Here is a 19,229-nt window from a genome sequence, read left to right as displayed (position 1 = left end):
TAATTCAGGATACATTTTCTGTAGTATCAGCGCTTTCTGATTTTCAGGTCGATCCCAGTCCTATACTGCATGGACCTTTTCGGGATCCATCCGAAAAACTGAGGAAGAAAGCAGGTAACCCAGGAACTGCAGCTCCTGAACATCCAATACACATTTTTCTAACTTAGCATATAACTTATTCTCCCGGAGGATCAGTAATACTTGTCTTAAATATCCTGATGAGTTTTAATATCGGGCAAGTAAATTAGTATGTCATCGAGGTAAATACCAACAAACCTCACCACCAAATGATGAAAAATTTCTTGATAAAGTGCTGAAAGGCTGCCGGGGAATTGGCCAACGCAAGGGGCATGACCAAGTTCTCGAATTGGCCCTCAGAGGTATTAAAGGCCGTCTTCCATTCGTCCCCTTCCCTGATTCTTATTATAAGCCCCTCTTAAATCCAACTTGGAAAACACCTTGGCTCCGACAATCTGATCAAATAAATCCGGGATCAAGGGAAGGGGATAAACATCATGGACAGTGATACAATTTAGCTGTCACCACAAGATCTTTGAGAAGTTCTGATAGACATTCTTCAGTACCTCTTGCATGATCTTCTTTCGTTTTGCTTTCATTTTGACATCTCTCCTCCCTCTCCCAGCTGTCATCTATTAGCAATGATTGCCTCCCTATATATCTCCTCCCCATACTGCCTCACCTTGCGGTTTATATTACATCCTGGATTGTGTTCTCTGCTAGAAGTTGCTACAGCTGGGCTTTTCAGTTAAGTCTATTTCTGTATTTGTTGTTTTCTTGTTGGCTTGGTTCTAGGTGACCCTGACTCCCTCCGTATTAAGTGGAGGGAGCTGGTGGTCGTGTCCCCTCACTATTATAAGGTTTTCAGGTGTCATTCAGTCTAGGTACGTGGACATGCAACCTTCTATCACTGAGATCTTTGCATGGGCTGGGAAGATAGGGAGAGCTTCAGGGCTTTAATAGGGGTCATCCTTTTGTTCCTTAGTTTTGGATCAAGCCAGTCAGATCCTTATTTGTAAGTTCTTGTTTTCTGTTACACCATCAATGACATTAGCTCTCGGAAGTCTAAACATGGTCTAAGGGTCCCATCTTTTTTATAACAAAAAAGAAGCCGGCTGCCACCGGTGACTTAGATGGTCTAATATGTCCGTTTGCCAAACTCTCGGTAATATACTCTCGCATAGCCACTCTTACGGGTTGGGAAAGATTATACAACCGAGAATTTGGCAATTTAGCTCCGGGAAAAAGGTTGACCGGACAATCATACTCTCGTGAGGAGGTAACTCTTGATCTCCACCCTCAGAATACATCAGAAAAAAATCTGAAAGAAACAGGGGTAACACCTTAGTGGATACCACAGTAAGTGACGCGATGAGATAGTTGTCTATACAGAAATCACTCCAATTACTGATCTGTCTTGCTTGACAATCTATGGTAGGATTATGTCTGGTCAACCATTGTAAACCTAGCACTAGAGGGGCAGGCAAACCCTTCAGTACAAAACAAGAAATGGACTCAACATGGGAATCACCCACCCTCAAATGAATATCATGCACCATATGAGTCAGACACTTTTGCGAGAGAGGGGAGGAATCAATAGCAAACACAGATATCCCCTTGTTTAATGCACTTGTTTTAAACCCAGGACTCTGAATGAACTGGTAGTCCACAAGGTTAACTCCTACCCCACTCTCAACAAATACTTCCAATTCAATATTTTTGGAGTCTAGCGCCACCATGTCAGGCAGGAGAAATCGGGTACTACCGGTAAAAGACAAAAATACCTTCTCCGACTCCCCACCCACAATGCAAAGAGTAAGAGAACTAGACCCATTAGTTACAACCTTTTTTTCTATTTTACCTTGAGGTTTAATATAAGGACATACGTTAATAAAATGTCCTTCTTTACCACAGAAGAAACAAAGTCTTTTCTGAACCCTGAAGTTCCTATTACCAGGGCATGAAGAGACCTGTCCCAATTGCATAGGCTCATCACCAGACACGAGCTTGAGTGTCTCTGAACCTCATGGGACAGAAGAGGCTGTTTCCCCATATGGTAGCGCATTCTGAGTGAGGGGAACCTTGCACCTCTCTCAGGCGTCTATCAATCTGTATGGCCAGGGACAGAGCCGCCTCCAAAGATTCAGGGTTTTCGTGGAATGCCGGGGCGTCTTTTAATCTCTCAGACAGCCCTTGACAGAATTGACTACGGAGTGCTGGGTCATTCTACTCCTAATCAGTCGCCCATCTCCTAAATTCAGAGCAATATGACTCTGCAGAACGTTCTCCCTGACTCAAACTACGCAGCTTAGATTCGGCCAGAGAAACCCGATCTGGGTAATCATAAATAAGGCTCGGGGCTCTTAAAAATTCATCCACCGATCAGTAGAGAAAAGGCCCAGGACTCAGCATCACCTTTCAGCAGAGAAATAATAATCCCTACTCTTTGAATCTAGTCCACAGAGAAGATGACACTTGCTGTTCAACTTGACAGACGTGTTAGGGAGAGATGGCAGGACCATTTGCTTTTATCCCAGGAGGTGCTCCAGTCAGAAGTCTGTCCTGTGAGCAGAGCCGATTTCTCTTCTGAGGAACCCATGCTGGTCGGAATGACTCGTAGAGATCAGCGTCGCCGACAAAGGGCTTGTTTCTATTGTGGCGAGTCAGACCATTGGATAAACAAATGCTCCAAGAAACCTTCTTCTGGTAAATCTACCAGGACGGGGGAGCTTAAGAACCAGGTATTTCCTAATATGGTCAAGAGTAAGCTACTAGTACCTATTACTGTCTTCATGGGTATTACCAAGTGTTCTGGTAGTGCGTTCATTGACTCACGTTCTGCTGCCAACTTTATTGATTAGAGATTTGCATTAGAGTTGGGGATTCCGATTTTGACACTACCCACTCCCATCCACATCATGGCTATTGATTCCACCCCCCTGGTGGGTGGTACTGTGAAGTATTCTACCCTTGAGATATCCTTGACTGTGGGAGAGTGTCACTCTGAAATATGCTCCCTGTTGGTTCTATAAAACTTACCAGTAGAGGTAGTACTGGGAATGCCTTGGCTCCAGTTGTATAACCCCATTATTGACTGGACCAAGGGGGAATTGGTGAAATGGGGGTTGAATGCGACTCGCGCTTGTCTGTAGTGCAAGCGGGGGTCTCAGCAGATTCCTATTTATTGCCTTTACTCTTAAAGGAATATATGGATGTATTCTCCTCCTCGAACCCCGAGTTGCTACCGCCCCATAGATCTTATGATTGCGCCATTGAATTGGTAGAGGGGGCCAGGTTTCCCAAGGGACGTATCTATACTGTTTCCAGACCTGAACATAAGGCCATGAAAGATTATGTTGAAGAAAGTCTCAGCAAGGGACACATTAGGCCTTCTGTATCTCCTATGGGGGCGGGATTTTTCTTTGTCAAAAAGAAAGATGGAGGCCTCAGACCTTGCATCGACTTCCGGGAGTTAAATAAGATTACGATCAAGAATCAATACTTCCTTTCCATTGATTCTTGATTTGTTTAATCAGGTAATGGGGGCTTCCTGGTTCTCTAAAATTGATCTGAAGGGGGCATATAACTTGATTTGAATTAAGGAGGGAGACGAGTGGAAGAAAGCTTTCAATACTCCAGCTGGACACTTCGAATATCTTGAAATGCCTTTTGGACTCAAAACTATGAATGATATTTTTAGAGAATTCTTGGGTAAATTTGTAATTGTCTACCATAATGATGTTTTGATTTTTCCCCCTGATTTTGAGAGTCATGTGTCTCATGTTAAACAAGTGTTGGAGGAAGAATCAATTGGCGGCCAGGAGAAATGTGTTTTTGGGGTACAAGAAATTTTGTATCTCGGGTATGTTCTCACTTCTCACGCCTTCAAAATGGATCCTAGCAAGGTATTAGCAATTATGGACTGGTTAAGGCCATCGTTCTTAAAAGCCTTATAACTGTCACACACACATGGGGTGGGGTAGTGACCACTGAACTCCACCCTCACCCCTGTCCCTGCCTACTTGCCTCGCAAGTCCTAGCGACAAGGGACAACTGGTCGACAAACCCTTAGCTAGGATAGTGCAGGGAAGACAAACAACACATAAACAGAAAGGTCAAACAAGCCGCGTCAAAACCAAGAGAGCAGAAAAGGTACCGGAGGAGCAAGCAGAGAATCGTCAGGACAAGCCGAAGTCAAACCAGGAGAGCACGCCAAGACCAGAGGGTGAGACGGACGGGAAATTGGAAGCCAAGCAGCAACAAACAAACCAGGTGAGTATAATGCAGGAAGGACCTCAAGAGCGCTGGTGGAGTCATGTGACGTGGCCAGCGTCACATGACTCCTGAGTTCTGATGCAGCCCTATTGCGGTTGTCATGGGAACGGGCAATGCCGGGTGAGTTGACGCGAGTGCTCCCCGTCCGTCCCCGCTTCCCAGAACATCACATCGTGACAGTACCCCTCCCCCACTTTTACACGGGGTCACCGCACCCAAGGCCCCAGGTGACAGCTTCTCAGGATGTTCCATATGAAATTTTTTGACAAGCCTAGTGGCGTGAACATCCTTAGCTGGTACCCAGGACCTTTCCTCCAGTCCATAACCTTTCCAGTGTACCAGATACTGTAAGGAGTTGTGGACTCTCCTAACATCCAACATTTTTGAAACCACAAATTGATCAGAATTATTAACCAGTACTGGCGGCAGAGTGGGCTGTAAAGGAACAACAGGAGTAACATGTCTTTTCAGCAGAGATTTATGGAAGACATCATGGATGTGGAATGAATCAGGTAACGTTAATCTAAACAACACTGGATTGATTACCTCCATAATCTCGTATGGACCTATAAAACGAGGTGTGAACTTTTTGGAGGCCACCTTAATAGGCACATTCTTAGAGGACAGTCACACCTGATCCCCAACCTGAAAATCCATCCCCCCAGAACGTCTCTTAGCTTCGATTTTTTTATTATTTTGAGCCTTCTCTAGGTTCGACTGAACCCGGCCCAAACTGTGCACAGTTATGATGAGACCTTATCCGCCTCAGGGTTAGACGAGGAGACAGATGACCCAGAATGAAAACGGGGATGGAAACCGTAGTTGCAAAAAAATGGGGAGACACCAGGGGAGGAATTAACATGGGTGTTAATAGCTAATTCTGCCAAAGGAAGGTATTTAACCCACAACTGTTGCTCACCAGAGACATATGACCTGAAAAATTGTTCCACAGTAAGAAATTGTTCAGTAAGATGGTACATTTTGTTCCCCTTGCTAAACTTACGAATGCTAAGACTCTGGCCTCTGTATTTGTTGAATAAATTATACGTTTGCACGGTGTACCCGAGAACATTGTGTCTGATAGGGGTGTCCAGTTTGTGTCGAGATTTTGGAGAGCCTTCTGTCAGAGGTGCCAAATCTCATTGTCCTTCTCGTCTGCCTATCATCCTGAGAGTAACGGGCGGACGGAGCGATTTAATTAGTCTGTGGAACTATTTCTCAGGTCATATGTTTCTGGTGATCAACAGTTGTGGGTTAAATACCTTCCTTTGGCAGAATTTGCAATTAACAACAATGTTAATTCCTCTGCTGGTGTCTCCCCATTCTTTTGTAATTACGGTTTCCATCCTCGTTTTCATTCTGGGTCATCCGTCTCCTCGTCTAACCCTGAGGCGGATAAGGTCTCGTCATAACTGTGCACAGTTTGGGCTCGGGTTCAGTCGAACCTAGAAAAAGCTCAAAATAGCCCAAAAATCTAAGCTAATAAGAAACGTTTCAAGGAGATGGATTTTCAGGTTGGGGATCAGTTGTGACTATCTTCTAAGAATGTACCTTTTAAGGTGGCCTCCAAAAAGTTTACACCTCGTTTTATAGGTCCGTACGAGATTACGGAGGTAATTAATCCAGTGTCTTTTAGATTGAAGTTACCTGAATCTTTCCACATCTATGACGTCTTCCAGAAATCTCTGCTGAAAAAAATGTACATCCTGTTGTTCCTTCACAGTCTGCTCCGCTGCCGATACTGGTTAACAATTCTAAGGAATTTTTGGTTTCCAAAATATTGGATGTTAGGAGAGTTCCTGGTGCACTGGAAAGGCTATAGACTGGAGGAAATGTCCTGGGTACCTGCTAAGGATGTTCATGCCACTAGACTTCTCAAGAAATGTAATTTGGAACATCCCGAGAAGCTGTCGCCTGGGGCCTTAGGTCCAGTGGCCCCGCGTGGAGGGAGGGGTACTGTCACGATACTCTATGTGCGTGGTTCTAGGAGGCGGGGATGTTCAAGGTGCGCTCACGTCATCAGGGCACACGGCATCGCCCGTCCCCATGGTAACCACTCTGGGGCTGAGCGCCGAGCTGATCACTCGGCACTCGGCTGTATTGGAGCTCAGGAGTCATGTGACGCTGGCCACGTCACATGACTCCACTAGCACCCTATTTAAACAGGCAATCTGCTGGCCACAGATTGCCTGTTATTGAGGTCCTTCCTGTGATATAATCACCTGGTTTGTTGTTCCTGCTTGGATTCTGATTTCCCGTCCGTCTCATCCTTTGGTTTTGGCGTTCCCTCCTGGTTTTGACTTCGGCTTGTCCTGACTATTCTCTGCCTGCTCCTCTGGTACCTTTCTGCTCTCTTGGCTTGTTTGACTTTCCTGTTACATGTGTTGTTTGTCTTCCCTGCACTATCCTAGCTAAGGGTTTGTCGACCAGTTGTCCCTTGTAGATAAGACTTGCAAGGCAAGTAGGCAGGGACAGGGGTGAGGGTGGAGTTCAGTGGTCACTTCCCAAGTGAAAGTGAGGTATGACTTTCTACCTATATATCTATTAAAAGCAGAGAAATAAAAATTTGGAATACTGCTAATTAAAAACAAATCTGCAAAAAAGGAAATATGTTGACCAATATTTACCACTAACATAAAGTACAATGTCTCACAAAAAACTTACAATAAAAAAAAGAATAGTGTAGCACTTCTTCTCTTGATCTCTTCCATTTTCTTGGTCCTATTTTGTTGCTATTTAAACTGAGAACTATATAAAGAATTGTTACCTGTGTGTCCATCGATCTCAAATATGCTCCTCTCCTTTTCACTATCATGTGTCTTGCTGTAAGACAATTGACTACAGCAGAAACCTCCATGCTGTGTCCTGTCTGCAGTAGGACAAAAATATTGTTAATCCACAACCCCTTTACTAAACACAAGTCCTCTAATCTAACCACCAATTGAACAGGTTTTCTGCAAGATTGCTTCAGGATCATGTCGAAAATGCTGCAGATTAAAGGGTTTCTGTCATGAGAAATAACGTTATGTAGCTGACTGACATTAGCGATGTGCTAATGTCAGCAGTACATAACAGTATGCTTTATAACTCCCTGTCTGCTGCCATTCTCTTAAAATAAAGACTTTTAAAATATGCTAATGAGCCTCTAGGTGCTATTAGTGCATTGCTTCAGCACCTAGAGGTTCGGTGTACGCACCCTATGGCACCCCCAGGTCCAGTTGATTGACTTTCGAGTTCTCCTCAGTATCCCGTAAATCCCGCGCTGCCCTGTTTATTATTCGGCGCAGGTGCAGTGAGTGAAGGACTCGCAGGCACAGGATTTACGTGACAATGAGGAGCGTTTTGGTGTCCGCCTCCAAAGCAGAATGGAGACAGAACGGAGGCAAACTGAAGCATTTTGAGTGGATCCTTTTCCATTCAGAATGCATTAGGGCAAAACTGATTAGTTTTGGACTGCTTGTGAGAGCCCTAGACGGATCTCACAAACGGAAAGCCAAAATGCCAGTGTGAAAGTAGCCTTAGATGTAAATCCAGTAGATTTTTCCTCTGGCTATCTGCCAAAGTCCCCTGCCTGCCTCCTTTTCCCCTCTTCGTAGACTTCTATGTAACCTGATCCTTCAGTCTTCACTAAAGATATTTAAATAGTGCATTGAAAGTTAGTGAAGGGGAGAGAGAAGTCTGATAAGAGAAGAAACACATTTTTCTCTGAGATGTATTACAAAGTTTCTTATAATCGCTTGTCGTATTCATATATAGTTTTAAACTTTTGTTTCTAATTATCTGAATATCCATGTAACCAACAGTACATAGAAAGAACTATACAAAGTCTGCAGAACACAGATCAAATGAACACAGATCAAATGTTACCACAGGCCGAGAAGCGACATGACTCGGATATTAAATAAGCCAGTGTCTCATCTGCAGACAGCAGGGGTGATTGCCCCTCATGAGAGGCCTAAGTCAGGATTTGTGGGGTACTATCTCTCCTTGGGGCGAGAGCGCCTTAATTTATTTAATATCCAAGTCATGTCTCAAGGTCTATTTAAAGGGTTGAACATTGACGTCTGGTGGCATTAGAGACAGAGCTTGTTAAGAGCTCATTTGCATCCCTTTCTTCCCAGAATTCCAGAGGAGCATGTACAGCCTATAAGCCTCCTCACGACAATTAAGGCACTCTCTCCCCAAGGAGAGATAGTATCCCCCAAATCCAAAAGAATATAGAATGGTATGCTTTAATTTCCAATTATAATTGTTAGGATTGATCTTCCATGTTTGTTCTACAAACAATTCCATGGGACCATGATGTATGCAGCTAACATTTCCATGAACTTTGTTGATCAGGATTTTGTTCATGGATCGCAACATTGGAGACATATCATGTGCTGATGGTGTTATAGTGATAACATTTTTGCTATGTGGACAGGGACGGAGGATACCCTGATGACTTTCCTCAACAGATGTAATGGATTTGACAATGAGTTACAGTTTACCATGACTCACTCAGTGTCAGAATTATAGATTATCGATGTGATGATACGTAAAACAGGTTCTAAACTTACTATTTTTTGTGAAAGAGACTGACTGTCGGGACGTGATGACGTGGGCAAGGTGCATCACGCCCTCCTCCTCTCTTCCTGCCATGCCTCACCGCGTCTCTGTTCCCCTGTCCTGCCCGATGCTAGAAGCCGCTCCCAAAGTCCAGATATAGCTGCTGTTTCGTTTTAGTGGTTGCTTGAGCTGACCCCACTACGGAGGCCACCTGCTTGCTCAGTGAGCCCAGGAGTTTTCCCTACTCCTCGCTGCCCTCCTGGTAAGAAGTTTCCTCCTGATCTGACTCACTGGATCTCAATCAAACTTAGACTCTGAGGATTCTTCCCTACCTTGTTCCTCTCACCCTCTGCTCAAAGGATTCCTTGACCTCCCACCCCCTGCTCAAAAATATCTCCAGGATCTTATATATTATATTACTACAGGTGTTCCGGCTGTGGTTTCTCTAACCCTGCTTTACCTCCACCAGGATTCCTCTGCCGGCATCTCCTCCCTGAGCTGCTGCATCTCCCTGATCGTCTATAAGGATTTTGGTGAGACTTTTCCTTTTTGGATTTGTTTTTTGTGGTTTTGTGTGCTGATGGCATTTTGTATAACCGATTAATATATAAGCAGCTGAAATAGGAAAGAAGGAAAAACCGAAAGTTAAGAAAAGGGGGGGGGGGAGGCAGGAGAGAAGGAAGGGAAAAAAAGCAAATATAAAGCAAGAAAGGCAGAAATAAATAAGAGAAGAAAGAAAAAAAAGAAAAAGAAAGGAGAAGAAGGGGAAGAGGGGAAGGGGAATTTTTAAAAAAATGGGCCCTAAGCAAAATAAGCGCTTAGCTGACTTTTCTGGGGCAAAGACAGCCCAGAGACCTGTGGAATCGGTGAAAATGTATCCGTTTTTGAATTCCCCAAAGATTATCATGAGAGCAGGACAAAAAGGGCTGCAGAATACTAACTTTAAAAGAAATAACAATTCTGCAACTACGGTGGAAAAAACATTAAATGAATTCACCCAAGCTGATGGGATGGAGAGAATGGAGGAAGGAGAATTATCCAATGTTGAATCTTCCCCTCTAAAAAAAATATTGCTGGCAGTTAAAAAAAAATGGGAAACTAATATGACATGTCAACGCGGCTAGGTTCAATCCAGTCTGATGTAGCCCTGATAAGGGATGATGTATAAAAGATTCAGGACAGAGTTAATGCTGTAGAAAAGTCAGTGAGCGCCTTACAGAATGAATTTAAAACATCAAAAACTGAAATCTCTACCATAAAGGCGGATCTTAACATGCTTAGAAAAAAAGTTGTAGACTTAGAGGACAGGTCAAGAAGATGTAACGTGAGAATACTGGGGTTACCCGAGGGTGCTGAAGAAAAAAAATCCTGCTCAAATGATACAAATGTTGATTCTGGAGAAGTTTGGAAAAGAACATTACTCTCCCTTGTTTCTAGTTGAAAGGGCACACCGGGTCCCCAAAGGTAAACCAATGGAAGGCAGCCACGGACACTCCTGGTGAAGATATTAGTCTCGCAGGACAGAGCTATGTTGTTGAGGAGGGCAAGGTAGTGTTCTCCTATTCTAGATAACGGGAATAAACTGGCTTTTTTTCATGATTTTTTCCAAGGAGACTCAAGAAAAGATACGTACTTTTACTGTGATTAAATTTTTTTTACAGTAAGAGTATATCAAGTATTAATTTGTCTATCTAGCAAAATTTCGGATGATTTTTAATGATGGAACTCACTTCTTTAATACTCCGGACCTTGCCATGAATTGACTTTTAGTTTCCTTTTCTTGATTGGTAGTACTTGTTGGGGTTATGTGGTAGTGAGAGGGGGAGGGATGGTCTTAGTTAAGAGATCTGTTGCATAATGTGGCGGATCAAGTGGATTGGGGGGGTGAATCTGATTTTTGGGGAGGGTTGCAATGCGGCTGCACAGACACCTTTACTAGCTACTCCAGAGGATTGACAGTTTTTATTCATACTGTGAATGACTTTGTCTGTGAGGCATCCTCTGTTGATAAGCAGGGGGGATTTGTTTTTTTGTATTGTAAACTTGCTGGGAAACTATGTATTCTATCTTTTATTTATATCCCACCCCCTTTTTCCCTAAATGTGCTTAATTCCTTGTTAATTTTTATGGAACAATGGCCTGAATGCCCCTCATTAGTTATTGGGGATTTTAACTGCGTCATTAATTCTACTACAGACAGGATCTCCATGGGCGGGGAAATGGCCATATATCAGGAATTTGGTTTTGGGGATGTTTGGGGATGGCTAGGACATGGGAGAAGAGATTACTCCTGCATAAGTAAATCTGGAAAATTTATGTTGAGGATAGATCTTGCCTTAATAAATCAAAAATATATGAGGTATGTAAAATGGATGAAATATGAGGCAAGGTCTCTTTCGGACCATGTACCTCTGTCTCTCGAGCTCTGTATGGCCCACGATGACGATATGGCAAACCCACATTTAGACTAAGCCCCCATTGGTTGTCAGTAATGGAGAATCACAAATTAATACAACAGGAGATTGTGCGTTTTTGGGATACTAATTACAACTCGACTAAACCACAGGTAGTCTGAGATGCGTTTAAGGCATTCATGAGGGGGATTTTTGCCAGTAATATTACTAATCTAAGGAAATGATAAGGTATCAATGAGAAGACCTTAAAAGAAGCAGTGACATCAGCTTACACACTCCTTTTTCAGGAATAAGACAGAGGAAAATAGAAGAAATATGCAGAAGGCTACCCAAGCTTATTCTGACTTTCTGCTGGAGAAGGCTCAATAGAGGCTATGCTTCAGGGGCAAAAAATATTTTACTGAATCAGGGCATACGGGCAAACTCCTCTCGAGAGTGATTTCTAATCGGGATAATAAAAAACAGGCAACATCCATTTACCAGAGGGTAAAATAGTTAATAATCTGGATCTTATAAAGAGAGCTTTTCTGAACCTCTTTTCAGACCTATAGTACAGACCAAAAGTTTGGACACACCTTCTCATTCAAATAGTTTTCTTTATTTTCATGACTACGAAAATTGTAGATTCACACTGAAGGCATCAAAACTATGAATTAACACATGTGGAATTATATACATAACAAAAAAGTATGAAACAACTGAAAATATGTCATTCTAGGTTCTTCAAAGTAGCCACCTTTTGCTTTGATTACTGCTTTGCACACTCTTGGCATTCTCTTGATGAGCTTCAAGAGGTAGTCACCTGAAATGGTCTTCCAACAGTCTTGAAGTAGTTCCCAGAGATGCTTAGCACTTGTTGGCCCTTTTGCCTTCACTCTGCAGTCCAGCTCACCCCAAACCATCTCGATTGGGTTCAGGTCCGGTGACTGTGGAGGCCAGGTCATCTGGCGCAGCACCCCATCACTCTCCTTCATGGTCAAATAGCCCTTACACAGACTGGAGGTGTGTTTGGGGTCATTGTCCTGTTGAAATATAAATGATGGTCCAACTAAATGCAAACCGGATGGAATAGCATGCCGCTGCAAGATGCTGTGGTAGCCATGCTGGTTCAGTATGCCTTCAATTTTGAATAAATCCCCAACAGTGTCACCAGCAAAGCACCATCACACCTCCTCCTCCATGCTTCACGGTGGGAACCAGGCATGTAGAGTCTATCCGTTCACCTTTTCTGCGTAGCACAAAGACACGGTGGTTGGAACCAAAGATCTCAAATTTGGACTTATCAGACCAAAGCACAGATTTCCACTGGTCTAATGTCCATTCCTTGTGTTCTTTAGCCAAAACAAGTCTCCTCTGCTTGTTGCCTGTCCTTAGCAGGTTTCCTAGCAGATATTCTACCATGAAGGCCTGATTCACACAGTCTCCTCTTAACAGTTGTTCTAGAGATGTGTCTGCTGCTAGAACTCTGTGTGGCATTGACCTGGTCTCTAATCTGAGCTGCTGTTAACCTGCGATTTCTGAGGCTGGTGACTCGGATGAACTTATCCTCTGCAGCAGAGGTGACTCTTGGTCTTCCTTTCCTGGGGCGGTCCGCATGTGAGCCAGTTTCTTTGTAGCACTTGATGGTTTTTTTGACTGCACTTGGGGACACTTTCAAAGTTTTCCCAATTTTTCGGACTGACTGACCTTCATTTCTAAAAGTAATGCTGGCCACTCACTTTTCTTTACTTAGCTGCTTTTTTCTTGCCATAATACAAATTCTAACAGTCTATTCAGTAGGGCTATCAGCTGTGTATCCACCTGACTTCTCCACAACGCAACTGATGGTCCCAACCCCATTTATAAGGCAAGAAATCCCACTTATTAAACCTGACAGGGCACACCTGTGAAGTGAAAACCATTTCAGGTGACTACCTCTTGAAGCTCATCAAGAGAAATGCCAAGAGTGTGCAAAGCAGTAATCAAAGCAAAAGGTGGCTACTTTGAAGAACCTGGAATATGACATATTCCAATGCCAATGTTGCCCATTATCCCCACTGTTATTTGATATCTATATTGAGGCCTTAGCCTTGGCGGTTAGGCAGGAGACTAAAATTAAAGGGTTTGGAGCTTTAGGGATAGAGGATCGCATTTCTTTATATGCGGATTAAGTTTTATTTTTTAAAGATCATACTAATACAACTTTTCCAAGATTCCTCCGAATAGTTAACTCCTTTGGCAAGGTCTCAGGACTAGGTATAAATTGGTCAAAAACTCTTATGCCAGTGGATACCTTTGTACCTTCTAGTGAGGGACTCCTGAGTAAGTTGAATGTCTCTGATTCTTTTCAATACCTGGGTATGCTTATATCCCCCAGGATTGAAGATTTTTTTTACAGCTTAACCTTATCAGGTTAAAAATTGGGGTCTGGCTGCGACTTCCTTTATCTAGAGCTGACAGAGTATCCCTGGTTAAGATGGTGAATTGATCCTACCCCAATTCCTCTATATCCTTAGGAATTCAGGAATCTTTAGGAATGGATAGAGGATAAGTTTCTTAAACTTATGGAGAGATTGATTAATGATTTGTTGTGGGGAAAAAAGCGGGTAAGGATTAAATTGAAATATTCATATAGGCTGCTGGAGCAAGGGGGTTTTGAATCTCCCCTACCTCAGGGGCTATTTAATAGCTGGGCAGTTATGGTTATATCGTGAATGGGAGAAAAGAGCATTATGTATGACTTTGGTGAGGAGATCCCCGTATAACAATATATTTACCTTATTAGAATCTGGGCAATTGAATAATGTGGAACAGGAGTACAAAGAGGCTAGAAAGTTGTTATCCAACTCTTGGGACACAATTAGATCATGGTTTAAGATAAAAGGATCGCTCCAATGCACCCCTCTTTGGTATAATTCTCATCTACAGGCTTTAGATGGAATTGCCGCAGATCAGTTTTGGCAAAAAAAATGTATTTTATATGTTACACGGGTGGTGAAGAATAGCAAGATAATATTGTTTTTGGAGTTAGCACAAAGGGAGACAGATAATTTTTCGTGGTTTAGATACTTTCAGTTGTGATCGGCACTTTCTAGTGTAAAGGATAAATCACTTTTTGAGATAGACACTTCTACTTTTGTAAATTATTTAATAGTGAATTTAGAACGGAGAGCTAAGATTGCACATATTTATAAACTACTACTTAAGGCACTATTTATTATAATACAATCACCAGGACAAAGGGCCTGGAGAGTTAAGTGCCCAGGTATTCAATTAGAAAGAAGGGGAAACATTTTTGTGAATTTAAGTTCTATATCTCACAACTTTAATCACATTTTGGTACAATTCTATACTTTGCATAGATTATATGTTACGCCCTTATGGCTTAATAAATGTGGGTTAAGAGATAGTTCTAAGTGTCCACTGTGTGATCAACCTGATGAAGATTATCTGCATATGCTTTGGTCTTGCCTAAAACTAAAAGAATACTGGAGTTCCATTAATAATTCTCTTATTCATAAATTGAGATTGCAGATGTTTTTTATGGTAGAATATTGGATACTGAGTGAATTGTCTAAGTTAACTACCCATAATTACAAGGAAGATTTTTTTAGGTAGAATATTGTTTTTGGCTAGACTCCTGATTACTTGGGTATGGTTTTCACGATATGTTCCAGAGCTGTACACATGGATAAATTTAGTTAATAAGGTAAAAAGCTATGAAAATATTCTTTATAAGCAAAGAAATGCTCAAGAGAAATGGAGAAAGGAAATGGGAGGCTTGGAGCTGTTAGACCTCCTCCCCTCGTTTCTATGTTTGATTTCTGTTTGACTTCACCTTTCTTCTTTTTCTTTTTCCCATTTTAGCTGTTTATTTTCCCCTCTCTTGTGTTTTGTTGAGTGATAGATGAATTGGAGACGCATTGCAAGAGTAGGTGGGGGAGCTGGTGTGTTGGGGAAATAAAGTATAATCATTTTGTAATGCAATTTTGTATTAAAAATGGACTGTATATGTCTTATTCTAATAGTTTGCTACATTTTTGGAGTTTTCATCCAAGGTCTATGGTGGAGTCATTATCTAAGTCACAGTTCATGAGGATGAAAAGAATAGTGAGTGACAGAGATATCGGCAACACAAGATTATATGAGATGTCAAGGAAGTTTAAGCAGAAAAGTTTTACTGCTAAAATTCTTGACAGATGTATACAATGGGCAACTGCTGAATTAAGGAATGACCCATTGAGGATGGACCGACCATGATAGGACTATAACCAGGATACAATTTGTCACTTCTTACAGCAATGTGGGTAAAGAAGTTGGTAATATACTTAGAAAGAACTGGGATATTGTGAGAAGAGGTACCCCACCAGTTGTTGATTTACAGACACCCCCATGGTATATAAACAACCCAATAACCTACGTGATGAATTGGTAAAATCAGACATTGGTTCAGCGACCAGAACTATGCAACCCGTTTTTTTTCTGCAATAAGGGTAATTTTCCGTGTCCAAACTGTTGTCACTACAATTCAATCCAGAGGGTAACACTTTCACACATCTTAGAACAGGGAAAACCTACTGAATTAAAGCATGCTATACATGTCAGACTAGTTTTGTTGTGTACACTATTCAGTGTCCCTGTGGACTACTGTACATATGTTGGAGAGACTTCGACAGCACAAGTCGAAGATGTGCACCAAAGCTCTAGAATTACCAGTACCAAAACATTTATTTGGCCTCCAACATCAAGTGAGCCAATTGTGGTTCAGGATAATTGATCATCACCCTCCACTTAGGCGACGAGGTGACAGCGAAAAACCACTTAAGCAAAAGGAACTTAAAGAAGACCTTTCACCTGTAAAAACAATGTGAACTAAGTATGCTGACATGGAGAGCGGCGCCCGGGGATCTCACTGCACTTACTAATATCCCCGGGCACCGCTCCGTTCTCCAGTTATGCCCTCCGGCATCTTCCCTCTGTAAGTTGTAGTAGGCGGTGTCTGCCCTTGTCCTGTGGGCGTCTCCTTCTCCTAGGCTGCAGCGTTGGCCAATCGCAGCGCACAGCTCACAGCCTGGGAGTTTTTTTTCTCCCAGGCTGTGATCTCTGCGATGCGATTGGCCAGCGCTGCAGCCTATTAGAAGGAGACGCCCACAGGACAAGGGCAGACACCGCCTACTATAACTTACAGAGGGAAGATACCGGAGGGCATAACGGGAGAACGGAGCCGCGCCCAGGGATAATAGTAAGTGCAGTGAGATCCCTGGGTGCAGCTCTCCATGTCAGCATACTTAGTCCACATTGTTTTTACAGGTGAAAGGTCCTCTTTAAAGGGATTGATGAGCTTGATGTATTACACCCCAAGGGCATGAATATTGACTTCTCTCTGGCTCTGTTCCTCTAGATGTATATGTCTGATATTGATTAGTATTTTTACACTAGGTGCCTTAGTACGAAATTGTGTCATTTGACTTTTTCACTCTCACACTCATAGAAATAGGAGTGGTAAGATAACAATACCTGATACACATACCCAGAGTTTTGAGATATATCCTGTCATGTTATTGTGTCAGAGTATGAGATGGTTGCGGTATAGCGACTAATAAGACATGATTATATATGCTTAAACCTGCGTGATATCTCCAAAATATATTAGCATTAGTTATTACCATGTACATAATATAAATGAGTTTGTCTCTCAACTAGGCATGACAATGTCCCCCCTTTGGATCTCTGGCTATTGATACACTTTATTTAGTCCTTTATATTCTCCTGGTTTGTCTTACTGGGTCCTTCTTGCACCTATTTCTAGACAAAAGGAGGTAATATCCCTGGGCACGCGGAGTATGAAGTGTGCAGGGCATGCACGGTCAACACTGTGGCAAGGCATGCGGAAGTAACATTCCTAGGCATGCAAAATACAAGGTACATGAGATGTAGACCATAAGCTTCCGCCCTGAGCTATGGTGCATGTGCAATTAGCGCTATACTGAATCTCCCACTCTAGGGAATGAACACCATTGGGTTTAACAGACATGCGTAGTACAATCTAGAGTTATACTAATATTCATTATGTTATAAATGTATGTATGTATATATGGTACATGCAGAGTATTGTTATGCATATCAGATAGCAGATTTTCACTTTGTGCTTAGAGATGAACTTCCTGTGTCACGATTATGACATCACATCACATTGGTATTTAAACTCGTGCACCATTGTTGTATGTGTGCTTGAAAAAGGCTAAAGTATAGCCAAAAAGTTGGTTTAACTGGATTGCTGAAAGATAGATTAAAGGACCTCAACCTTTTTTACACCATCATGGCCACGTTCAGCTTGCTCTTGTTCTAATGCACGGGTGACATTCAAGCATTCCTGCTGAGTGGTCTGTTCTAGTAAACAGTGCCTAGTGAGCGTGGTTAAAAGCCCACAGAGTCTTTAATAAGGGCTCCTGCTAACGACCCTCACATTTTTCTTTCATGTGATAGGAGCCTTACATTAATTGTGGCTCCTTGGAGCCTATCATTCCCTGGCAAAATATTATTCCCTTAGTCCTACCAGCAGCACAGATAGGGTTAACTACAGGTGGACTAGCGGTTCCCCTCAATCTTTGGGGGGGAAGTGTTTTTTTGTGTTTGGCGGTTTCTTTCCGCCTACTTTTGTATTTTTTTTCTCTTAGCCCCCCTTTACTTAGTTTCGGGGCTTCTCCTTTCTTCTCCTTTCTTACCTCCCCTCTTCTCCGTCCGGTGCCGCATCTCCGATGGGACCCTTCCAGACGTCACTTCCGGTTCGGGCTGACGTCACTTCCGGTTTTCTGCTTTGGCCAAGTATATTCCTTTTTTTCGGCCTGATTTTTTTGAGGCACTGGCTGTATTCTGGCTGCGCTAGGGGAGAGGGAGTAGTTTAGCCTATTTTTCAAATTTTAATAGGCTTATTCTGTTGGGATCTAGTTTAGATCCTCCTAGGGGTGGGAGCTCCGCCCTTGGGGGTGGAGCTCCACCTATTTAAAGCTCCTTTTCTCTCTCAATCGTCCTCTGGCAGCACACGCTTTCTAAGCTAGCTCCCAGAGCCCATAAGTACCTGGTGCTTATTCTATTATTCGCATTGCATTTTTTTCTGCTGCGCTACTTCGGTGGGCCTCTGCTATGCCTTTTTCTCCTGATGGTTGTCAAATTGTCAGAATTATTAATTCCTTTTTCTTTGCAGTGATGGCTTCACCTAAGGACCCGGAGACCCGTAAATCGGTCTCAAAGAGGAAGCATCTGGCCTGCTTTGACTGCAGTACGCTGCTGGATGACAATTGTCCTTTGTCGAGGTGTGAGGCTTTCCGTAGATCCCAGTCGGCCACGGAACCCACCATGCAGAAAATGTACCAGTGTGTCAAGGGATATGTGGATAATTCCATCAAGGGCGTGGTTAACCTGCTGGACAAGAGGCTTCCTGCCGCTACTCAAGCTCCCATGGATACCTCCGCGCCTGTGGAAAGACCCGCCACAATTTCTTGATGAAGAGGAGTTAACATCATGCTTTTTTCCACCAGAGAAAACTCAGAAATTGCTAAGAAGAGGCTACTCGGCCGCTGCAGCCTCTGCTTCGACCGCTATCATGGCTACGGAAGTTTCTTCCTTCCTCTGTTCCCGCCTGAATCAAATCCAGACGGATGTGGGCCAGAGGGTGTCCCCGACACGGCACAGTTACAGCTAAAATTGGCAGCTAAGTCCATGGCCCTGGTCTCTGCAGCCCGCAGGCCCTTATGGCTCAAACCATGGGTCGCGGATAACGCATCGAAATATAAATTGTGCGTTCTCCCCTTTGAACCTGACCGCTTGTTCGGCTCACAATTGGACAAGATTATGGAGGATCTCTCCGATAAGAAGGGGAGAAGTCTTCCCCAGCGGCCCTTTCGGGGACGGGGCAGACAAAAGCGCAAAATAGATTGCGTAGAGACTGGGGGGCGCAACAAAAAATTTTAAAGCGCCCTCGCAGAGGAGCTAAGG

At 43.0% G+C, this 19,229-nt stretch overlaps 1 protein-coding gene across 1 annotated transcript in view; it reads left to right on the top strand.

Moving 5' to 3' along the window:
- LOC122925784 (collagen alpha-1(VII) chain-like) overlaps window positions 1-18,737 on the top strand; it is a 556,601-nt gene extending 537,864 nt beyond the window's left edge. The window contains 2 exon segments of the mRNA XM_044277135.1: window positions 48-114; window positions 18,439-18,737. Coding sequence (XP_044133070.1) covers window positions 48-114; window positions 18,439-18,737 — 366 coding nt within the window.
- Window positions 18,738-19,229: the final 492 nt, after the last annotated feature.

This window comes from Bufo gargarizans, chromosome 2, assembly GCF_014858855.1.
Source record: "Bufo gargarizans isolate SCDJY-AF-19 chromosome 2, ASM1485885v1, whole genome shotgun sequence".
Lineage (NCBI taxonomy): Eukaryota > Metazoa > Chordata > Amphibia > Anura > Bufonidae > Bufo > Bufo gargarizans.
Note: the sequence above shows the minus strand (reverse complement) of the source record. Positions and strands in the feature narration are given on the sequence as shown.